The following is an 18337-nucleotide window of genomic DNA, read 5'->3' as shown; positions in this document are numbered from 1 at the left end:
CATTTACGGAGCATTTCCGTTGAACGGATTTGACTCCAGTTCACCTGCCCCGATCAGACCCGGCAGCCGCGAGACGGACTCTGTTCCCGTGCAGCGGAGCCTCCTTCCGTCACGTCCTGTTTGCGTCACATCCGGTGACGGCGGTGCAGGAGTGAAGAAGGAGAAATGAAATTCTGTACGAAATAAGCCTGGTGCCGGGATTCTGGGTCTGTGCCGCCGTGTGGACGGGAAGGGCTGCTCGTCCCGCGTCTCCATGTTTGTATCACAGACCTGGAGCAGCATCGCGCTTCGACTCGGTGTCTGACGGCCCGCCGGTTCTGCTTCGCCTGGACACCAGACGTGTGCAGTGTTTGTTTCTAAATTGATATTATTTTGCCGTTTTTTTTTCGTTATCGCTGTAGCATAAATCACTTTTAATCAATCCGCGTGTTGTTTTAGTTTGCGATTCGGTTGTGGGAAACCGTGCGGGATCTCCGCCATCCGCGGACCGGTTAGGGTTGGACGAGTAGAATTGGATGTTAATTTCGACACCGCAGCCGAAGCCCGGCGTGTCTTCCCTGTCGCCACCGCCAGTCGGTCTTGAAACAATGGCTCCGGTGTGGACCAGTCCCCACGACACTGCCCAGTAGGACCCGCTGCGAGTGACGGAGCCCCGTATATCCGCGAGCCGGACTGGGGTTCATGCTGCGCCTCTCGGGACGTTCTTGCTCGCGCGCTGTCTTTCAAGGGGTTTTTGTAGAGTCTCCTGCGGAAATAATACCAGGTAATTAACTGTACACAGTTACCACACCGTCCTGCATTGCTGTATAGTGTCCTGTACTGTTCTACACTGTGGAGTGCTGGTGTACAGTATACTGTATTGTACTGTACAGTACTGTGTACACAGTTACCACACTGTCCTGCACTGCTGTATAGTGTACTGTACTATTCTACACTGTGGAGTACTGGTGTACAGTATACTGTACTGTACAGTACTGTGTGCACAGTTACCACACTGTCCTGCACTGCTGTATAGTGTACTGTACTTTTCTACACTGTGTAGTACTGGTGTACAGTATATTGTACTGTACAGTACTGTGTGCACAGTTACCACACTGTCCTGCACTGCTGTATAGTGTACTGTACTGTTCTACACTGTGGAGTGCTGGTGTACAGTATACTGTATTGTACTGTACAGTACTGTGTACACAGTTACCACACTGTCCTGCACTGCTGTATAGTGTACTGTACTGTTCTACACTGTGGAGTACTGGTGTACAGTATACTGTACTGTACAGTACTGTGTGCACAGTTACCACACTGTCCTGCACTGCTGTATAGTGTCCTGTACTTTTCTACACTGTGGAGTACTGGTGTACAGTATATTGTACTGTACAGTACTGTGTGCACAGTTACCACACTGTCCTGCACTGCTGTATAGTGTACTGTACTGTTCTACACTGTGGAGTGCTGGTGTACAGTATACTGTACTGTACAGTACTGTGTACACAGTTACCACACTGTCCTGCACTGCTGTATAGTGTCCTGTACTTTTCTACACTGTGTAGTACTGGTGTACAGTATACTGTTCTGTACAATACTGTGTGCACAGTTACCACACTGTCCCGCACTGCTGTATAGTGTACTGTACTGTTCTACACTGTAGAGTGCTGGTGTACAGTATACTGTATTGTACTGTACAGTACTGTGTACACAGTTACCACACTGTCCTGCACTGCTGTATAGTGTCCTGTACTTTTCTACACTGTGTAGTACTGGTGTACAGTATATTGTACTGTACAGTACTGTGTGCACAGTTACCACACTGTCCTGCACTGCTGTATAGTGTACTGTACTGTTCTACACTGTGGAGTGCTGGTGTACAGTATACTGTACTGTACAGTACTGTGTACACAGTTACCACACTGTCCTGCACTGCTGTATAGTGTCCTGTACTTTTCTACACTGTGTAGTACTGGTGTACAGTATACTGTTCTGTACAATACTGTGTGCACAGTTACCACACTGTCCCGCACTGCTGTATAGTGTACTGTACTGTACTGTGGAGTGCTGGTGTACAGTATACTGTACTGTACAGTACTGTGTACACGGTTACCACAATGTCCTGCACTGCTGTATAGTGTCCTGTACTTTTCTACACTGTGGAGTACTGGTGTACAGTATATTGTACTGTACAGTACTGTGTGCACAGTTACCACACCGTCCTGCACTGCTGTATAGTGTACTGTACTATTCTACACTGTGGAGTACTGGTGTACAGTATATTGTACTGTACAGTACTGTGTGCACAGTTACCACACTGTCCCGCACTGCTGTATAGTGTACTGTACTGTTCTACACTGTGGAGTGCTGGTGTACAGTATACTGTACTGTACAGTACTGTGTGCACAGTTACCACACTGTCCCGCACTGCTGTATAGTGTACTGTACTGTTCTACACTGTGGAGTACTGGTGTACAGTATACTGTACTGTACAGTACTGTGTACACAGTTACCACACTGTCCTGCACTGCTGTATAGTGTACTGTACTGTTCTACACTGTGGAGTACTGGTGTACAGTATACTGTACTGTACAGTACTGTGTACACAGTTACCACACTGTCCTGCACTGCTGTGTAGTGTACTGTACTGTTCTACACTGTGGATTGCTGGTGTACAGTATACTATATTGTACTGTACTGTGTGCACAGTCACCACACTGTCCCACATTGCTGTATAGTGTACTGTACTGTTCTACACTGTGGAGTACTGGTGTACAGTATACTGTACTGTACAGTACTGTGTGCACAGTTACCACACTGTCCCGCATTGCTGTATAGTGTACTGTACTATTCTACACTGTGGAGTACTGGTGTACAGTATACTGTACTGTACAGTACTGTGTACACAGTTACCACACTGTCCCGCACTGCTGTATAGTGTACTGTACTGTTCTACACTGTGGAGTGCTGGTGTACAGTATACTGTACTGTACAGTACTGTGTGCACAGTTACCACACTGTCCCGCACTGCTGTATAGTGTACTGTACTGTTCTACACTGTGGAGCACTGGTGTACAGTATACTGTACTGTACAGTACTGTGTACACAGTTACCACACTGTCCTGCACTGCTGTATAGTGTACTGTACTGTTCTACACTGTGGAGTACTGGTGTACAGTATACTGTACTGTACAGTACTGTGTACACAGTTACCACACTGTCCTGCACTGCTGTGTAGTGTACTGTACTGTTCTACACTGTGGATTGCTGGTGTACAGTATACTATATTGTACTGTACTGTGTGCACAGTTACCACACTGTCCCGCACTGCTGTATAGTGTCCTGTACTGTTCTACACTGTGGAGTACTGGTGTACAGTATACCAGCCCTGACCACAGTGTGTCCTGAGTACTGTGCTTTGTCCTGCAGGGCCATGAACGGGCTGTCCGTCAGCGAGCTGTGCTGCCTGTTCTGCTGCCCCCCCTGCCCCAGCCGCATCGCCGCCAAGCTGGCCTTCCTGCCCCCCGAGCCCACCTATGCCCTGCTGCCCGACCTGGAGGCCGGTGTGGGGGCCACCAGCACCCTGGGGGTGTCTGGGCTGCGTTCCCGGGTGGGAGGCGCCGGCAGCGGGGGAGGCGGTGGCGGGGGCGGCGGCGGCGGCGGTGGCGGGGAGGGTGTCACGCGCTGGAAACTGCACCTGACAGAGCGCGCAGAGTTCCAGTATTCCCAGCGGGAGCTGGACGGCACGGAGGTGTTCCTGACGCGCTCCAGCCGCGGCAACAGGGTGGGCTGCATGTACATCCGCTGTGCCCCCACTGCCAGGTAAGCACCCCCCAGTTCCAGGTACACACCCTGCGCCTCCACTGCAGATACACACCTTGCTCCTACGGTGTCTGGGTAGCTGTAGGCAAATTGAAAACCACAGACAGTGACACTTTTGCGTGAACTGCTTCATGTGAATGCGTGCACAACGTGTGTAACCGAGATACTGCCCTCAAGTCTCCCACTGACGGTTTTCTCTGCTTGCCTGTCTCCCTTCTCCCTCCAGGTTCACGGTGCTGTTCTCCCATGGCAATGCTGTGGACCTGGGCCAGATGAGCAGTTTCTACATCGGCCTGGGAACCCGCATCAACTGCAACATCTTCTCCTATGATTATTCCGGCTACGGCGTGAGTACAGGGAAGCCCTCGGAAAAGAACCTGTACGCGGACATCGACGCCGCCTGGCAGGCCCTGCGCACGCGGTGAGCGCCATTCTCGGCTGATCACATGACCTGCGAGCCCACCACACCTCCAACCCCCCTTACTGCTGCCCCCCCCACCCCGCGCACTGTTCTTCCCTCAGCTCGTGTCAAGCTCTGTGGGTCTCCGCAGGTACGGCATCAGCCCAGAGAACATCATCCTGTACGGGCAGAGCATCGGCACCGTGCCCACCGTGGATCTGGCCTCGCGGTACGAGTGCGCCGCCGTCATCCTGCACTCGCCCCTCACCTCGGGCATGAGGGTGGCGTTCCCCGACACCAAGAAGACCTACTGCTTCGACGCCTTCCCCAAGTGAGTACCCCCTTCCGCCCCAGCGATCGCTTCAGCTGGTCTTTAAATACCAAGTGATGGTTATTTATTCTGTCAGCTCCATTAAGGATTGACAAGGATGGGCAGCAAGATGGCGCAGTGGTGAGCATTGCTGCCTTGCAGCGCTGGTGCCCTGAGCTCAGTTTTGGACCTGGGGTGCTGTCTGTGTGGAGTCAGTATGTTTTCCCCGTGTTTATGTGGGTTTACTCTGGGTGCTCCAGTTTCCTCCTTCAGTCTACAGACATGCTGGTGGGTTGATTGGCTTCTGGGTAAACTGGCCCTGGTGTGAGTGTCTGTGTGTGCCCTGTGATGGAAAGACGACCTGTCAAGAGTGTACCCTGCCTTGTGCCTGTTTGCTGGGATAGGCTGTGGCTCTCCGGAGCCCTGTGCTGGATAAATAGGTTAGATAGAGGGTTAATGAGGTTTTTTAAATCCTGCATCAGTTCTTCTTTCGGTTCCATGATGTGGAGCAGACGTAACAGAGCTGCACGTGTGCTGTCTTCTACAATCTTAAGCCCTTTCCTCCTCTCCTTCCTCTCCCTCCTCCTCGTCTCTAGTATCGAGAAGGTGTCGAAGATCACCTCCCCGGTGCTCATCATCCACGGCACGGAGGACGAGGTGATCGATTTCTCGCACGGGCTGGCGCTGTTCGAGCGCTGCCCCAAGGCCGTGGAGCCGCTGTGGGTGGAGGGCGCCGGGCACAACGACATCGAACTGTACAGCCAGTACCTGGAGCGCCTGCGCCGCTTCATAAGCCACGACCTGGCTGGGCAGCACGCCTGACATCGCCCCTGGCCAAGACTGGGCCAGCCAGCAGCTGACCCCTGACCCCCGACTCCTGACCTCCATGCAACCTGGGTGACCAGCATGACCGATTCCACCCACCCTTGTGCTCTCTGTCAGTGTGGGTCTCTTTCTCGGTGGCTGCTTGTCTGTTTGTCCTGTCTGTCCTGTCCACTGGCCTGATTCCCTCCCTGTTATCTCTATCCCTGTGCCTCCCCCTCATTCTCTTCCTCTGTCTCCGTGTCGATCTTCTCTCTCTCCCGACCTCGAGTAGGGGAGAGCTCTGCGCTGTCCCCATCCCCAGTCCTGTGGTGCCTCCCGGTCTGTCCCTCGCAGTCTCCTTCCTCAGTCCCTCCTGACCAGAGAGCGCGGTGAGGTCAGGGTTTGGGGAGTGATTCCCACCGGGGAGTGGCGTTACCCGCGGTGAGGGATGAGGCCCTCTCGGTCCCAGCACAGAGACGGACGGCCCGCCCGCCCTGTCCTCTCCTCCCGAACGGACAGCGGGGAGGAAATCCCAAGAGGATCTGGACAGGCCATGTGAGAGAGCCATGTGAGAGAGCTTTGCGGCCAGGCCTGGTTTTCTTCTCCTGGTAAAAGGAGGCCGTGCAGCCATAGGGCAGGGCAGGCGCCTAGGGCCTGTAGGCTCCCAGCCCGCTGCGCCAGTGCACAGCCAAGTCTTAATTGCTTAATTGCTAACGGGAGTCAGAGCTTCGGTGGAGTGGAAATCGGAACAGCCATCTCTTCGTTACCTGAGTAGCTGACTGGTGGCTGAGGTGTCTGGGGCAGTGGGAGGCCACAGGGGGGCGCTCTTCTGGTTTTGCATGGCTGTCCCAGAGCTCAGCCCCTACCTCCCAGCTGCACCACTCCTGTGGTTACTGGGTCTGGAGGCGGCGGATCTTCAGCCCGTTCCCTCTACACAGCGCTGCCTGTCTGGCGCAAACCCACCTCTGTCTGCTGAGTTTCGGGTTGCTGCAGGCAGGAGAGCATTTCAAGACTCCCTCAGCGTCTGCAGCAGGACTGTGGCCGGGGGGACGTCCTGACTCACACCAGCACACGGACAGGACAGGCGACAGACCGGACGGACGGACGGACGGACGGACAGGACTGGACTCACTGGCAGAGAACACTAATCTGAAACGGCCGAGTTGGCGGGACAGGCAGGCGGCCTGGTCACATCGGGACCGTCCAGCTTTGCAGATCGCCGGGCGAGCGGTCTCTGTGTGACCGGGCCCGTCCTGGGGTTTAGAGGTCTCCCTAAATCACCTTGTCCTCGCAAGGAACCCTTATGGAATCATGAAAGTGATTTGTTCAGTTAAGGACATTCTGGTTTTTTAGGTCAAGATTTGTACAGCATTTGATTTCTTAATTTGACAAAACTCTCAGTTAAATTGTTCCAGGACTTTAGAAATTTCAGTTTTCATGATGACATGTACAAACTGATGGGTTGGGGCTCTTTTGGATAAGTGCAGGAGATACCTGCATCAAATCACCAGTTTCCTTTCAGCCAGAAAGTTAATTAAACCTTGGTGTAATTAAACCCTGCTGGGACTGGTTTAACACTTTTTAATCGTTTTAATCAGTTGATTTTCCCACTTTAAGTCATGCCCACAAACCTGACTGGGCTGCTGTTGTCTACTTTTAGCAGTCAGGCGTGTTTACAGTCGCATGGAAACAGTGTTTTGGGGAATTTTAATAAGGGGAACATTTCTGTGGGCTGTCTGTGTGCCTCAGGCTTGATCTTTCGCAATATTGAAGCCCAAAATGAAACGGGGGGAATAATTAAAATGGCGATACCCACCTGCGGGTGAACTGCTGACCTAGGCTACTCCTGGTCACTGCGGGGGTCAGGCTGCTGACTTACAAGTTAGGATTCAAACCCCAAATGCTCCATAACTGACCAGCTCCTTGGCTGCTCTTGTGGGGCCCCGGGGTTCTGGGGGTCCTCACGGATTCTGGGGTGCAATCAGCTGCTTTGGGGTGGGCTGCAGTCAAGGCAACGAGCCCATCTCGGATTCTAACACAGCCACTGGGAGTCCAGTGGAGTCCTGGGATTAAAGGGACTGGCTGGACAACTCTGATAATGAAACCCCCTGGTGTCAGGTTCAGGGTTCAAGAGGAGACGGGGAGAGAGAGAGCTGCAAATTTGGGGTAGAGATGCAGACATGGGCAAAGGACTAGTCTGACCCTTTTTACAAGTAGAATTGTTTCTTTCTCTTTATTTTATAATCACAGATGTGTATGTACTGTTCCATATTGATTTATGTCCTATGACAGGACTTGGGGGTGGGGGGTTGCTGTGTTTTACTGTATCCATTCATTCTTTGTTGATATTTTTGATTTGTAAAATTTAGTTTACAAAGAGGAAATGCAAACTTATTCAAAACCTTTAATTTCCTTTTCCAGAAACGATGTTACAGAGATGCCAATGAATAAAGAGTGAAAGATGAGTTGAGGTGTATTTCTGGGGCCAGAGAGCTCTGTGGGGGGATGGGGGTGTCACTGTCTGTACACATGAGCCCTGCCCTGCTGCAACAGGAGCAATAAAACTGGACATCTTCTTCACCCTGCGGCTCGCTGGCCTTGATTGATTCCTGGATTGATTGTTGTGATTGGAGTGAGCGTCTGAGTGGAGTGTACAGCCCGGCTCTGTGGCAGTGCTGGGAGCGGTGGCTCTGTGGCTAAGGATCTGCGCCTCTGACCGGAAGGTTGCCGGTTCAAATCCTGCGGCCGGCAGAGGAATCCTACTCCGTTGGGCCCCTGAGCAAGGCCCTTCACCCCAACTGCTCCAGGGGCGCCGTACAATGGCTGACCCTGCGCTCTGACCCCAAGCTTCTCTCCCTGTCTCTGTGTCTGTGTCTCCCTGGAGAAAAGCTGGGGTATGCGAAAAGGTGCATTCCTAATGCAAGAAATTGTATAGGGCTAATAAAGAAACATTATATTATTACATTACATTATAAGAGATGGGCCTGGATCTCCCCTGCTCCTCTCCTGAGCGGGGTAGTGGGGTCAGAGAGAGCAACGAGCGTGTGAGAACTGCAGGCGAGATCTGGACAGTGTGGTGAGGACCCAAGTCTTGGGCAGTGATTCGAGCTGGGCTGCAGATTACAGATCTGGCTGAAGACGGCTAATGGAATTAATGTTTAATTAGTGCAGCGAGGGCGGAGCTACACGCCTGGTGGGGGAGGGAGTGACAGATGGACGCAACAATCATGAGTAACAAAGAGACTGCAATTATCTGCTTGCTTTAATTACAACAATACAGCCTGTGTGCCTGCCTGCTCCGAGCTGACAGGAGTGGACTCGGTGGGCTAATCCACACAGATGGGTTGGCATCACTGTCCTGCCTCGCTGCAGACTGTGGGCTCAGCCCTGCCAGGCAAGTGTGTCTTTGTTCCCTGTCCTGTCTGTAGCCAGCCAGGACCCAGACCTCTGCTCTCCTCCCCGCTGAGAGCTGGGGTGAGGAGCCGACTGGCGCGTCAACAGGTGGGTGTGAAGGGGACCCCCGTTACCTGCACAGCACTTTGAGTGGAGAGGGGGGTGTCAGTGAGGGGAGTTAGTGAGGGGGTGTTGTGGGGGATGTGAGGGGTGTCAGTGAGGGGGTGTTGTGTGGGGGGTGAGGGGGTGTCAGTGAGAGAGTTTTGTGTGGGGGGTGAGGGGTGTCAGTGAGGGGTGTTGTGTGGGGGTGAGGGGTGTCAGTGAGGGGGTGTTGTGTGGGGGGGTGAGGGGGTGTCAGTGAGAGAGTTTTGTGGGGGGGTGAGGGGTGTCAGTGAGGGGGTGTTGTGTGGAGGGTGAGGGGTGAGGGGTGTTGTGTGGGGGTGAGGGGTGTTGTGTGGGGGGGTGAGGGGTGTCAGTGAGAGAGTTTTGTGGGGGGGTGAGGGGTGTCAGTGAGAGAGTTTTGTGGGGGGGTGAGGGGTGTCAGTGAGAGAGTTTTGTGGGGGGGTGAGGGGTGTCAGTGAGAGAGTTTTGTGGGGGGGTGAGGGGTGTCAGTGAGGGGTGTTGTATGGGGGGTGAGGGGTGTCAGTGAGGGGTGTTGTGTGGGGGTGAGGGGTGTTGTGTGGGGGGGTGAGGGGGTGTCAGTGAGAGAGTTTTGTGGGGGGGTGAGGGGTGTCAGTGAGGGGGTGTTGTGTGGAGGGTGAGGGGTGTCAGTGAGGGGTGTTGTATGGGGGTGAGGGGGTGTTGTATGGGGGGTGAGGGGTGTCAGTGAGGGGTGTTGTATGGGGGGTGAGGGGTGTCAGTGAGGGGTGTTGTGTGGGGGTGAGGGGTGTTGTATGGGGGGTGAGGGGGTGTCAGTGAGAGAGTTTTGTGTGAGGGGTGAGGGGTGTCAGTGAGGGGTGTTGTGTGGGGGTGAGGGGTGTTGTGTGGGGGGGTGAGGGGGTGTCAGTGAGAGAGTTTTGTGGGGGGGTGAGGGGTGTCAGTGAGGGGTGTTGTGTGGGGGTGAGGGGTGTTGTGTGGGGGGGTGAGGGGGAGTCAGTGAGAGAGTTTTGTGTGGGGGGTGAGGGGTGTCAGTGAGGGGGTGTTGTGTGGGGGTGAGGGGTGAGGGGTGTCAGTGAGGGGGTGTTGTGTGGAGGGTGAGGGGTAAGGGGTGAGGGGTGTTGTGTGGGGGGCGAGGGGTGTCAGTGAGGGGTGAGGGGTGTCAGTGAGGGGGTGTTGTGTGGGGGGGTGAGGGGGAGTCAGTGAGAGAGTTTTGTGGGGGGGTGAGGGGTGTCAGTGAGGGGTGTTGTGTGGGGGTGAGGGGTGTTGTGTGGGGGGGTGAGGGGGTGTCAGTGAGAGAGTTTTGTGGGGGGGTGAGGGGTGTCAGTGAGGGGTGTTGTGTGGAGGGTGAGGGGTAAGGGGTGAGGGGTGTTGTGTGGGGGGCGAGGGGTGTCAGTGAGGGGTGAGGGGTGTCAGTGAGGGGGTGTTGTGTGGGGGGGTGAGGGGGAGTCAGTGAGAGAGTTTTGTGGGGGGGTGAGGGGTGTCAGTGAGGGGTGTTGTGTGGGGGTGAGGGGTGTTGTGTGGGGGGGTGAGGGGGTGTCAGTGAGAGAGTTTTGTGGGGGGGTGAGGGGGTGTCAGTGAGAGAGTTTTGTGTGGGGGGTGAGGGGTGAGGGGTGTCAGTGAGGGGTGTTGTGTGGGGGTGAGGGGTGTTGTGTGGAGGGTGAGGGGTGTCAGTGAGAGAGTTTTGTGGGGGGGTGAGGGGTGTCAGTGAGGGGTGTTGTGTGGGGGTGAGGGGTGTTGTGTGGGGGGGTGAGGGGGTGTCAGTGAGAGAGTTTTGTGGGGGGGTGAGGGGTGTCAGTGAGGGGTGTTGTGTGGGGGTGAGGGGTGTTGTGTGGAGGGTGAGGGGTGTCAGTGAGAGAGTTTTGTGGGGGGGTGAGGGGTGTCAGTGAGGGGTGTTGTGTGGGGGTGAGGTGTGTTGTGTGGGGGGGTGAGGGGGTGTCAGTGAGAGAGTTTTGTGGGGGGGTGAGGGGTGTCAGTGAGGGGTGTTGTGTGGGGGTGAGGGGTGTTGTGTGGAGGGTGAGGGGTGTCAGTGAGAGAGTTTTGTGGGGGGGTGAGGGGTGTCAGTGAGGGGGTGTTGTGTGGAGGGTGAGGGGTGAGGGGTGTCATTGAGGGGGTGTTGTGTGGAGGGTGAGGGGTGAGGGGGTGTCAGTGAGAGAGTTTTGTGGGGGGGTGAGGGGTGTCAGTGAGGGGGTGTTGTGTGGAGGGTGAGGGGTGTTGTGTGGGGGGGTGAGGGGAGTTAGTGAGGGGGTGTTGTGGGGGGGTGAGGGGTGTCATTGAGGGGGTGTTGTGTGGAGGGTGAGGGGTGAGGGGGTGTCAGTGAGAGAGTTTTGTGGGGGGGTGAGGGGTGTCAGTGAGGGGGTGTTGTGTGGAGGGTGAGGGGTGAGGGGTGTCAGTGAGGGGTGTTGTGTGGGGGTGAGGGGTGTTGTGTGGGGGGGTGAGGGGAGTTAGTGAGGGGGTGTTGTGGGGGGGTGAGGGGTGTCAGTGAGGGGGTGTTGTGTGGAGGGTGAGGGGTGTTGTGTGGGGGGGTGAGGGGAGTTAGTGAGGGGGTGTTGTGGGGGGGTGAGGGGTGTCAGTGAGGGGGTGTTGTGTGGAGGGTGAGGGGTGTCAGTGAGGGGGTGTTGTGTGGAGGGTGAGGGGTGAGGGGTGTCAGTGAGGGGGTGAGGTGCTGGGTGTGTCGTGACGATTCCCTGTTTTTGTCCACGGTGGGTCCCGCTGGGGGTTCGTACAGTGTTCACGGCCCGTATTTGTTTGTTCCGCGACACGCGGGCCTGTGCGTGTCGATCTCCTCTGCCTCTCGCTCCCGCCTCGTGCCACCCACCCGCGCGTGCACGGCGCACCCTCTGTGAGTCTCTGTCTTTTTTTTTTCCCTAAGTGACGTAAACAAAACACACGAAACTCGGCCGGCTGTGAGTTTCCCAGCGCACCTCAGCGACACTCCCACGCACTGCTGGTCACGAAGCCGGGGCGGGGCGCGGCGTGGCGGGGACAGCCTCTCCGCTCCGACCGGAAACGAGAGGGAGAGAAAGGGGCGCAGACAGGCGCCAATAACCGAGCGAGCTGGAGCTCAGAAACCGGATCCGCCGCCTGTCCTCTCCCACTCGCCCACTCGCTTCCCCCCGCAGCCGGTGCAGGCGCGTCACGCGGCGTCCCCGGGCGTGACGGGTCCGCGAGCGCAGGCGAGGGGGCGGGGTCTCGCGCCGGCCGCGCTCGGGAGGCGACACAATAAGCGGCCGCCCGGCTGCACGAGAGTCAGACGGAGCAGCGCGGGTAGCGTGGAAGTGCGTGTCCGGGAGGTGAGCCGGGGCCCCGCGATCGCGGCTTTCATCGTGAGAACGGGCGGAGCGGTTCGGGTTCGGGCACGGGCCCTAGCGGAGCTCTAGCGGAACCGGGCCGGCCGGGTCCCCCCTGTTCGGAAGTTTCGGGAGCAGCGAATTCCAGGCGGAACCGCGGGTCCGCGGCCAGCAGCGGGCATGGCCGCCTTCGCCTACTCGGACTACCTCGCCGCAGAGTGCCTGGTCTCCATCTCCAGCGGCCCCGTGCTGCACCGACCCTCCCCGGTGCCGGCGGGACCCCCGCCCCCGCCGCGGCCCGGGGAGCCCGAGGGGTCCAGCGAGGACCGGGAGGTTCGGGAGACCCTGAAGGACGGGGCGAACCTGATGACGGTGGCCGGGATCCTCACCGACCTGCACAACAAGTTCCGACCCATGTCCGCGTACTCGGAGAGCAGCAACTCCTCGCTGGGCGACCCGGACGGCAGCCTGTCGTGCGGCGAGAGCGGCTACACCACGCTGTCGGACTCCGCCACGCCGACCCCGGGCCAGCAGGGCGGGGCGGAGGGCAGAGCGGCCGCCGGCCTCGCCCGCTCCCCCGTGAAGCGACACCCCTGCTCCTTCGAGGGCTGCGACAAGGTCTACGGGAAGTCCTCGCATCTGAAGGCGCACATTCGGACACACACAGGTACGCGCCCGTGTTCGCGGGGGTAGTGGACGCGGGCGGCGTGTCTGCTGTCTGCGTGGCTCCGCGGGGTGGGGGTGACCCGGGTCCGAGCTGTGCGCGGCTGACCCGCCTCTCCCTGCTGGGCGACACGGTTATCGCGCCGCGGCGGCGTGGTGGGGGATGAGCTACCGTCTCGCCGCGTCTGAGCGCCCACCCCCACTCGTGTTTCTGAAGAGGCGTGTTTGGTGCGTGTTGGTGGAGGGGTCACCGCAGCACAAAGACGAGCCACAGCGCGTGAGCCCGACAAAGACCCGCGGCCGCTGTCCGGCCGGACAAAGAGGTGGAGGGGCCCGGGTGGGCTCGGCGCGCTGGGGGCTGCCCCCCCCCCCCACCAGACTGACACCCCCGCTGAGCTCCGCCTTCGTGGGCCCGTCTCTCCCGGAACAGTACACAGCGCGAGTGTTCGTTTCCCTGGAGCTCCGCTGTGTCTGTAGAGCAGGAGGGGGGTGTTGTGGGTGGGGGTTGTGGTTGGGCTTGTTGTAATTACTGGTCCTGACCTGTAGGGGTCACCCTAGAGCACCTTCAGGGCTCTTGTCCCCCCCCCCCTGTGTGAGGAGATTAACTGTGTAGGCAGAGGAGAACAGCGCCCCTCAGTGGCTCTTCTCAGCGCTGCAGGAGGGGGTGGGGTTCCCCTGTGGCTCTGCAGACTCTGAGCAGGAGTTCTGGACTTGCTGGTCCTGAACTGGTGGTTTATGGGGTCCTGGCTGGGGACTGCCACTCCAACAGCTGCGGCACACTGTAATGCCTGGAGCGGATCGGGCTGCTGCGCACTGGGAGTCTGGCAGTGTGCCGGGTCTGTCCCGGCTCCCTGTACAGAACCAGGCGGGTCCACGATAGTCTGGGCTGTGGCGCCGGCGGGCAGAGCAGGAGACGTGTTGGTGGGAGGGGATCAGCCAGAGCGTCTCCTGCACCTGCAGGCCCTGTGCACACCTGGCAGAGCCACAGGGGGCGTGTCCAGACACCCGAGACAGCTGGGCACGTGTGCGCGCGTGGGGGGGGGGGGCGACTGGGACTAGCTGAACTGGTTGGACTGGGACAGAGGGGTGTCTGTGTTTATCGTATACCTTGCAGAAACGTGACTGAGGTTTGATCTGGGTGATCCGTTGCTCAGTTCCTGATACAGCGGCCCCCCTCCCCCCCAGGTGGGGCTCGGCAGCAGGCCGGGGGAGGAGACTCCTGCTCCTCTGTTTAACCCCTTTCCTGTTGACAGTGACGCCCTCACTGTTCAGGAGGGTACCAAAGACAGACGGGCAGATGCTAGAGGGGCGCGGGGCTGTTGTTTTGGGGTTACAGCATGCCGATGTCCTGGCCGGGCTGGGGGCAGTGCGGCCAGTCCAGTTCTGGGCAGCTGACAGGGGGCTGGTTTGTGTGCGTCGGGGGTCAGTGGGCTGCGGCTCTCGGGCACTGTGTGGCGCTGTGAGTAACTCTCTCTCTCTCTCTCTCCCTGCCAGGCGAGAGGCCCTTCCCCTGCACCTGGCCCGGCTGTGCCAAGAAGTTTGCCCGCTCGGACGAGCTGGCGCGGCACACGCGCACACACACGGGCGAGAAGCGCTTCGTCTGCCCGCTCTGCAACAAGCGCTTCATGCGCAGCGACCACCTGGTGAAGCACGCTCGCCGTCACCCCGACTTCCACCCCGCCCTGCTGGCGCGGCCCCCCGGCAGGGCCCAGGCTCTCTGAGGGGCGCGCCCCGGACCCCGTCACCGCCCCGCCCCGAGCCCCCTCTCCCCCTCGTTCCACAGCCAGACAGGGGGGGCTCTGCGTGCGGCTGGGGCTCCGGTCGCCCCCGGACTGAACCTGTGCCGTTTCCCGGGAATGGGAATCCGGGATGTCCTGCGGACCGGAGAGGGTAGCAGTGTCGCCCACGCGCTGCGGGCAGGGGGAGAGGGGGTTCGCCTGTCCGAGTCGGGCCAGCCTGCGCGCTCTGCCTCTTCGCCACCCGCTGGAACCGCTGCACGGCGCTCCACACATCCAGGGCCGCCACGATCTCCGGGAGCAGGGGTTGCCGGACGCCTCTGTCTCTGAACTCTCTCCGCCTTGTGGGCAGCATCGGCCTGCGGGCACAGCGCAGCACCGCCTCCCTCTGTCTCGGAAGCAGCCCGCCCTGAGCCTGCAGCGCCCCCTGCTGTTGCGGTGGCACCGGGAGGGGGGTGCCGGTCAGTGCTGGGCAGGCTCTCTGGCTGCAGCAGGAGATGGCTGGTACTGTGGACGCAGTACGAGCTGTTGGCAGTTCTAGTATAACTGCTGTAGTTTGTGATTTGCAGCAGGTGAAGGGGAGAGTGAGTTGCTCTGCCCACAGCCTTGACAACCCGTTTGATACTGGAAATGGCCCTACTGGTCAGCGCTGGCAGTCCGGCAGCACCGGGCCTGGCTGGCCAGTGACGATCTCGCAGACCTGTTGTACTGGATTGAGGTGGACACCTGCACCACACCTGGACCCGTTAGCCCACAAACGAGCCTGCAGAGCGTACTGTATGACTTGGCTGGGTCAGGCCAGCCCGTCAGCCCTCTGAGATTCTGTCCTTTAACTGTAATGAGCCAATCGGCCCCAGAGACAGAGCAGTCTTTCAGGCGAGAGGCACTAATGCACTGTCTCTAAGACTCGGGTGTCTGCACGTTTGAACCTGCGAGCAGCGTACCTGTAAGGCTCCACTTGTCCGCAGTTCAACAGGACAGCGGACCACTTGACCTGCCCTCTCACAGGCAGGGTCACGCCCCACTGGGGGCTTCTGGTCACTCACATCTGCAGATAGAGTGGCCTGGGTCCTTCCAAGAAGTTATGAAAGACAGACTTTCGTCTGTGGCTGATTTTAAGTGGGTTTTTACTTTCTTACCCGCTAAGATCTAAATCCTGAGGTGACCCTGACAGATTTGGGTCACGGGACAGTGAGGTCCGGGCGGGAGGTGTGTGTGGCTGGGTCCTGGGCGTGTCGTGTGTGTGTGTGTAGTTATACATGCTCAGGCTCCTCGTCTGGGTCAGGATCCAGTGTGTCTCTATGTAAAAATAAGTATCTGCTTTCATTGCTACTGTTGGATTGTGTTAAATATAAAGTTTAAAAATATTCCAGGGACCTTACAAAATTGAACATTCAGAAGACATGACTGAATAGTTTTTGACCAATTTGTACATTTTTTGGAAGGAATGAAAACTGTTGTGAACAGTTGTCAGAATTGTTTTGAGGCGAGGTCACTGCAGGCAGTGCCCGTAAATATTGAAATTGTTATAATTACAATTATTCAACAAATTAAAGCTGATTGTCTACCTCTGGGCAGCAGAGTGAGGGCAGACGCCTGTCTCAGCCTTACTGCCGGGCTCCAGGTCTGCCCTGGAGGAGAAGGCCGACTGAAAAGTTTCTATTTTACCAACTATATATTTTCTACATTTTCTTTCGTTGCTGCTTTTAAAAGACCTGGGGCTTCAGAGCACAGTTGGCTCTTGATTTGTTGTAGGTTTATACGGCACCAGTTAGGCTGAGGACAAAATAGGTGTGAAGAAACTGCACAGAAAAGCTTTTGAATGAAAGAGAGAGAACTGGTTTTCCAGATGGAGAATTGCAGCACACGTTGCACAGGAGTGCAGTCCTGCGGATGTTGGGGTACGAGCTGGCTCTGTACCTGCTGTCTCGACACACGCCGGGGAGAAGAGGGGTGTGCGTGGGCCTGCGTTCACAGGCAGCCCCAGGTCTTCTGTATTGAGTAAGCTGAGTGGGGTGGAGGGGTTAGAGCTGACCTGAGATAAGTGCAGATTTTGGGGGATCTGTTGCCCCCTACAATGGCCTCTGTTTGCGGGTGTCCCAGAGTGCCCCCACTCCTCCAGCCCTGGTGCTCTAGGCTTTCCATTCTCACTGGGTCCAGATTGATGGACCGGTGTGCTGTGGGCCTGGAGGTGGAGCCCCCTGGTGGACTGGAGGTCCTGAGGTGGTAACAGGAGTTGGGGGTGGGGGGTTAAGTTACCTTGGTTGAGCCCATTGTAAATGATAACCTTTATTTCTGTTTTCTAGCAGGTGTGTGTAAACGAGATTTAAAGCCAGTCTGACTTCACTCAGGTGTTGTTGACACACAACCTTTTTTCTATTTTTTTTTTAACCAAACAATGTAAGCATGTTTGTTTTTTTTATAGTTTTCTTTTTATTTCTCTTTAATTTATTATAGTTGCTTTTAATATTGGTGTGGCTAAAATATTTTAAGATGTGGAACATAATGGATTGTTTTGCTTCATTGTTGTTTAGAAGCCAGGTTTTTTTTTTTTTGGTTAGTTTTTAAAATCCAAAATAAAATTCTGAATGAATATTTTGTGTGTGTATCTTCAGTTTGAATTCAGCAGGGGACTGTTAGCTGCGGTTCTGGGCCTCTCAGTGCAGTTTTAAATGCCGCAGCGCAGTGCTCCTGCAAGCCTGTCAGACAGGCGCCTTCTACAGATCTGTGAAGAATTACAGCTGGTAAGGGGGAACTGCAGTCCCAGGTTCTCAGACCAGTTATTAAATCTCAGTAATTCATTCCTTATAGAAAAAATGACAGATTTGGACTTAATCAAGAACTTTGTGATGTATACAGTAACTCTTACTTTCATTGTGGTTTGAAATGCACTCGCCAATCTCTAACCCCTGAAATATAAAAATAGCAGCGCAGTTTAAGACGTGACATCTAGACTGCCTGCACCCCCTCTTTAATCTCCCCATTCCAGAGCCCCTTTGGCTCTTCACCCTGATTGTGTCCTTAACTAACCTGCTCGGGTCCCAGCAGTGTCCCCCACCACACTGCCCCTGGCCTGGCTGTGGGCAAGGAGAGGGCAGGAGCGCGACATCTCTGGACTGGCTGGAGCCCCCAGATCCCTCTCGGGCCTGGGCTCCCGGACTGGAAGGTGCACTGGGAATTCAATTCAAGCTTTATTGTCCCCTGGGGGAAATGTGTCTTACGGCACAGTCAAACACAACACAATGACAAATACACATCATCAAAGGGAAGAGAACACAGAAGTGTTACAGGAGAAAAGAAGCAAGAGACAAGGTAGTGACTCTGCACTGTTGAAGAGTGTGATTGCAGTGGGGATGAAAGATTTCCCGAGTCTGTGGGTTTTACACCTGGGGACACAGAGGTGTCTCCCAGATGGGAGAAGTGTGAATTCACAATGGAGGGGGTGAGACACACTCCCTGATGCTTCTGGCTTTCTTAGTCACCCTCTGTAAAGGATGGTAGAGTTGATTTGATTATTCCTGATTATTTTGACACTTATATTCACTGATTTACCAGCATGTTACAGTTGCCAGTACTCATGTTGATAAAAACCAACAAGTGAAGCAGCATGTTAAGACGCTTTCAATGAAGGATTTGTAGAAAAGTGTAAGGAGAGTTCCATCTACCTTATCTATGAATAGGCTTCATTACTCTGCTCTCCTCCCCACTGAGAGCTGGTGTGTGGTGAGCGTTCTGGCGCACTATGGCTGCTGTTGCATCATCCAGGTGGAGCTACACACGGGTGGTGGTGGAGGGGAGTCCCATTACCTGTAAAGCGCTTTGAGTGGAGTGTCCAGAAAAG

At 56.3% G+C, this 18337-nt stretch overlaps 2 protein-coding genes across 4 annotated transcripts; both read left to right on the top strand.

Annotated features, from left to right (window-relative positions):
* The first annotated feature begins 101 nt into the window (after nt 1-101).
* LOC148639319 (alpha/beta hydrolase domain-containing protein 17A-like) lies at nt 102-7898 on the top strand. 3 transcript variants are annotated; one of them, XM_088621969.1, is made up of 5 exons: nt 102-339; nt 3412-3804; nt 4031-4225; nt 4356-4535; nt 5111-7898. In XM_088621969.1, exons 2-5 carry the CDS (start codon nt 3416-3418, stop codon nt 5334-5336), a joined length of 990 nt encoding a protein of 329 aa, XP_088478095.1. In that variant the 5' UTR covers nt 102-339; nt 3412-3415; the 3' UTR covers nt 5337-7898. The 3 variants fall into 3 exon arrangements, with proteins under 3 accessions (XP_088478095.1, XP_088478094.1, XP_088478096.1); XM_088621968.1 differs by having other exon boundaries at nt 104-763; XM_088621970.1 differs by having other exon boundaries at nt 112-206.
* Nucleotides 7899-11627: 3729 nt separating this feature from the next.
* On the top strand, nt 11628-17089 carry LOC148639318 (Krueppel-like factor 9). Its single transcript, XM_088622050.1, has 2 exons — nt 11628-12764; nt 14255-17089. Exons 1-2 carry the CDS (start codon nt 12278-12280, stop codon nt 14479-14481), a joined length of 714 nt encoding a protein of 237 aa, XP_088478176.1. The 5' UTR covers nt 11628-12277; the 3' UTR covers nt 14482-17089.
* The last annotated feature ends 1248 nt before the right edge of the window (nt 17090-18337 follow it).

This window comes from Lepisosteus platostomus, chromosome 27, assembly GCF_059453375.1.
Source record: "Lepisosteus platostomus isolate fLepPlt1 chromosome 27, fLepPlt1.hap1, whole genome shotgun sequence".
In the NCBI taxonomy this organism is placed as follows: Eukaryota; Metazoa; Chordata; class Actinopteri; order Semionotiformes; family Lepisosteidae; genus Lepisosteus; species Lepisosteus platostomus.
This window is presented reverse-complemented; position numbering and strand designations above follow the sequence as displayed.

Bases quoted from the DNA above. Each gene is read 5' to 3' on its own strand.
- LOC148639319 (XM_088621969.1), top strand. From the start codon at position 3,416: ATGAACGGGCTGTCCGTCAGCGAGCTGTGCTGCCTGTTCTGCTGCCCC. The intron at 3,805-4,030 runs GTAAGCACCCCC...TTCTCCCTCCAG, and splicing joins CGCTGTGCCCCCACTGCCAG to GTTCACGGTGCTGTTCTCCC. The intron at 4,536-5,110 runs GTGAGTACCCCC...CCTCGTCTCTAG, and splicing joins TGCTTCGACGCCTTCCCCAA to TATCGAGAAGGTGTCGAAGA.
- LOC148639318 (XM_088622050.1), top strand. From the start codon at position 12,278: ATGGCCGCCTTCGCCTACTCGGACTACCTCGCCGCAGAGTGCCTGGTC. The intron at 12,765-14,254 runs GTACGCGCCCGT...TCTCCCTGCCAG, and splicing joins GCACATTCGGACACACACAG to GCGAGAGGCCCTTCCCCTGC.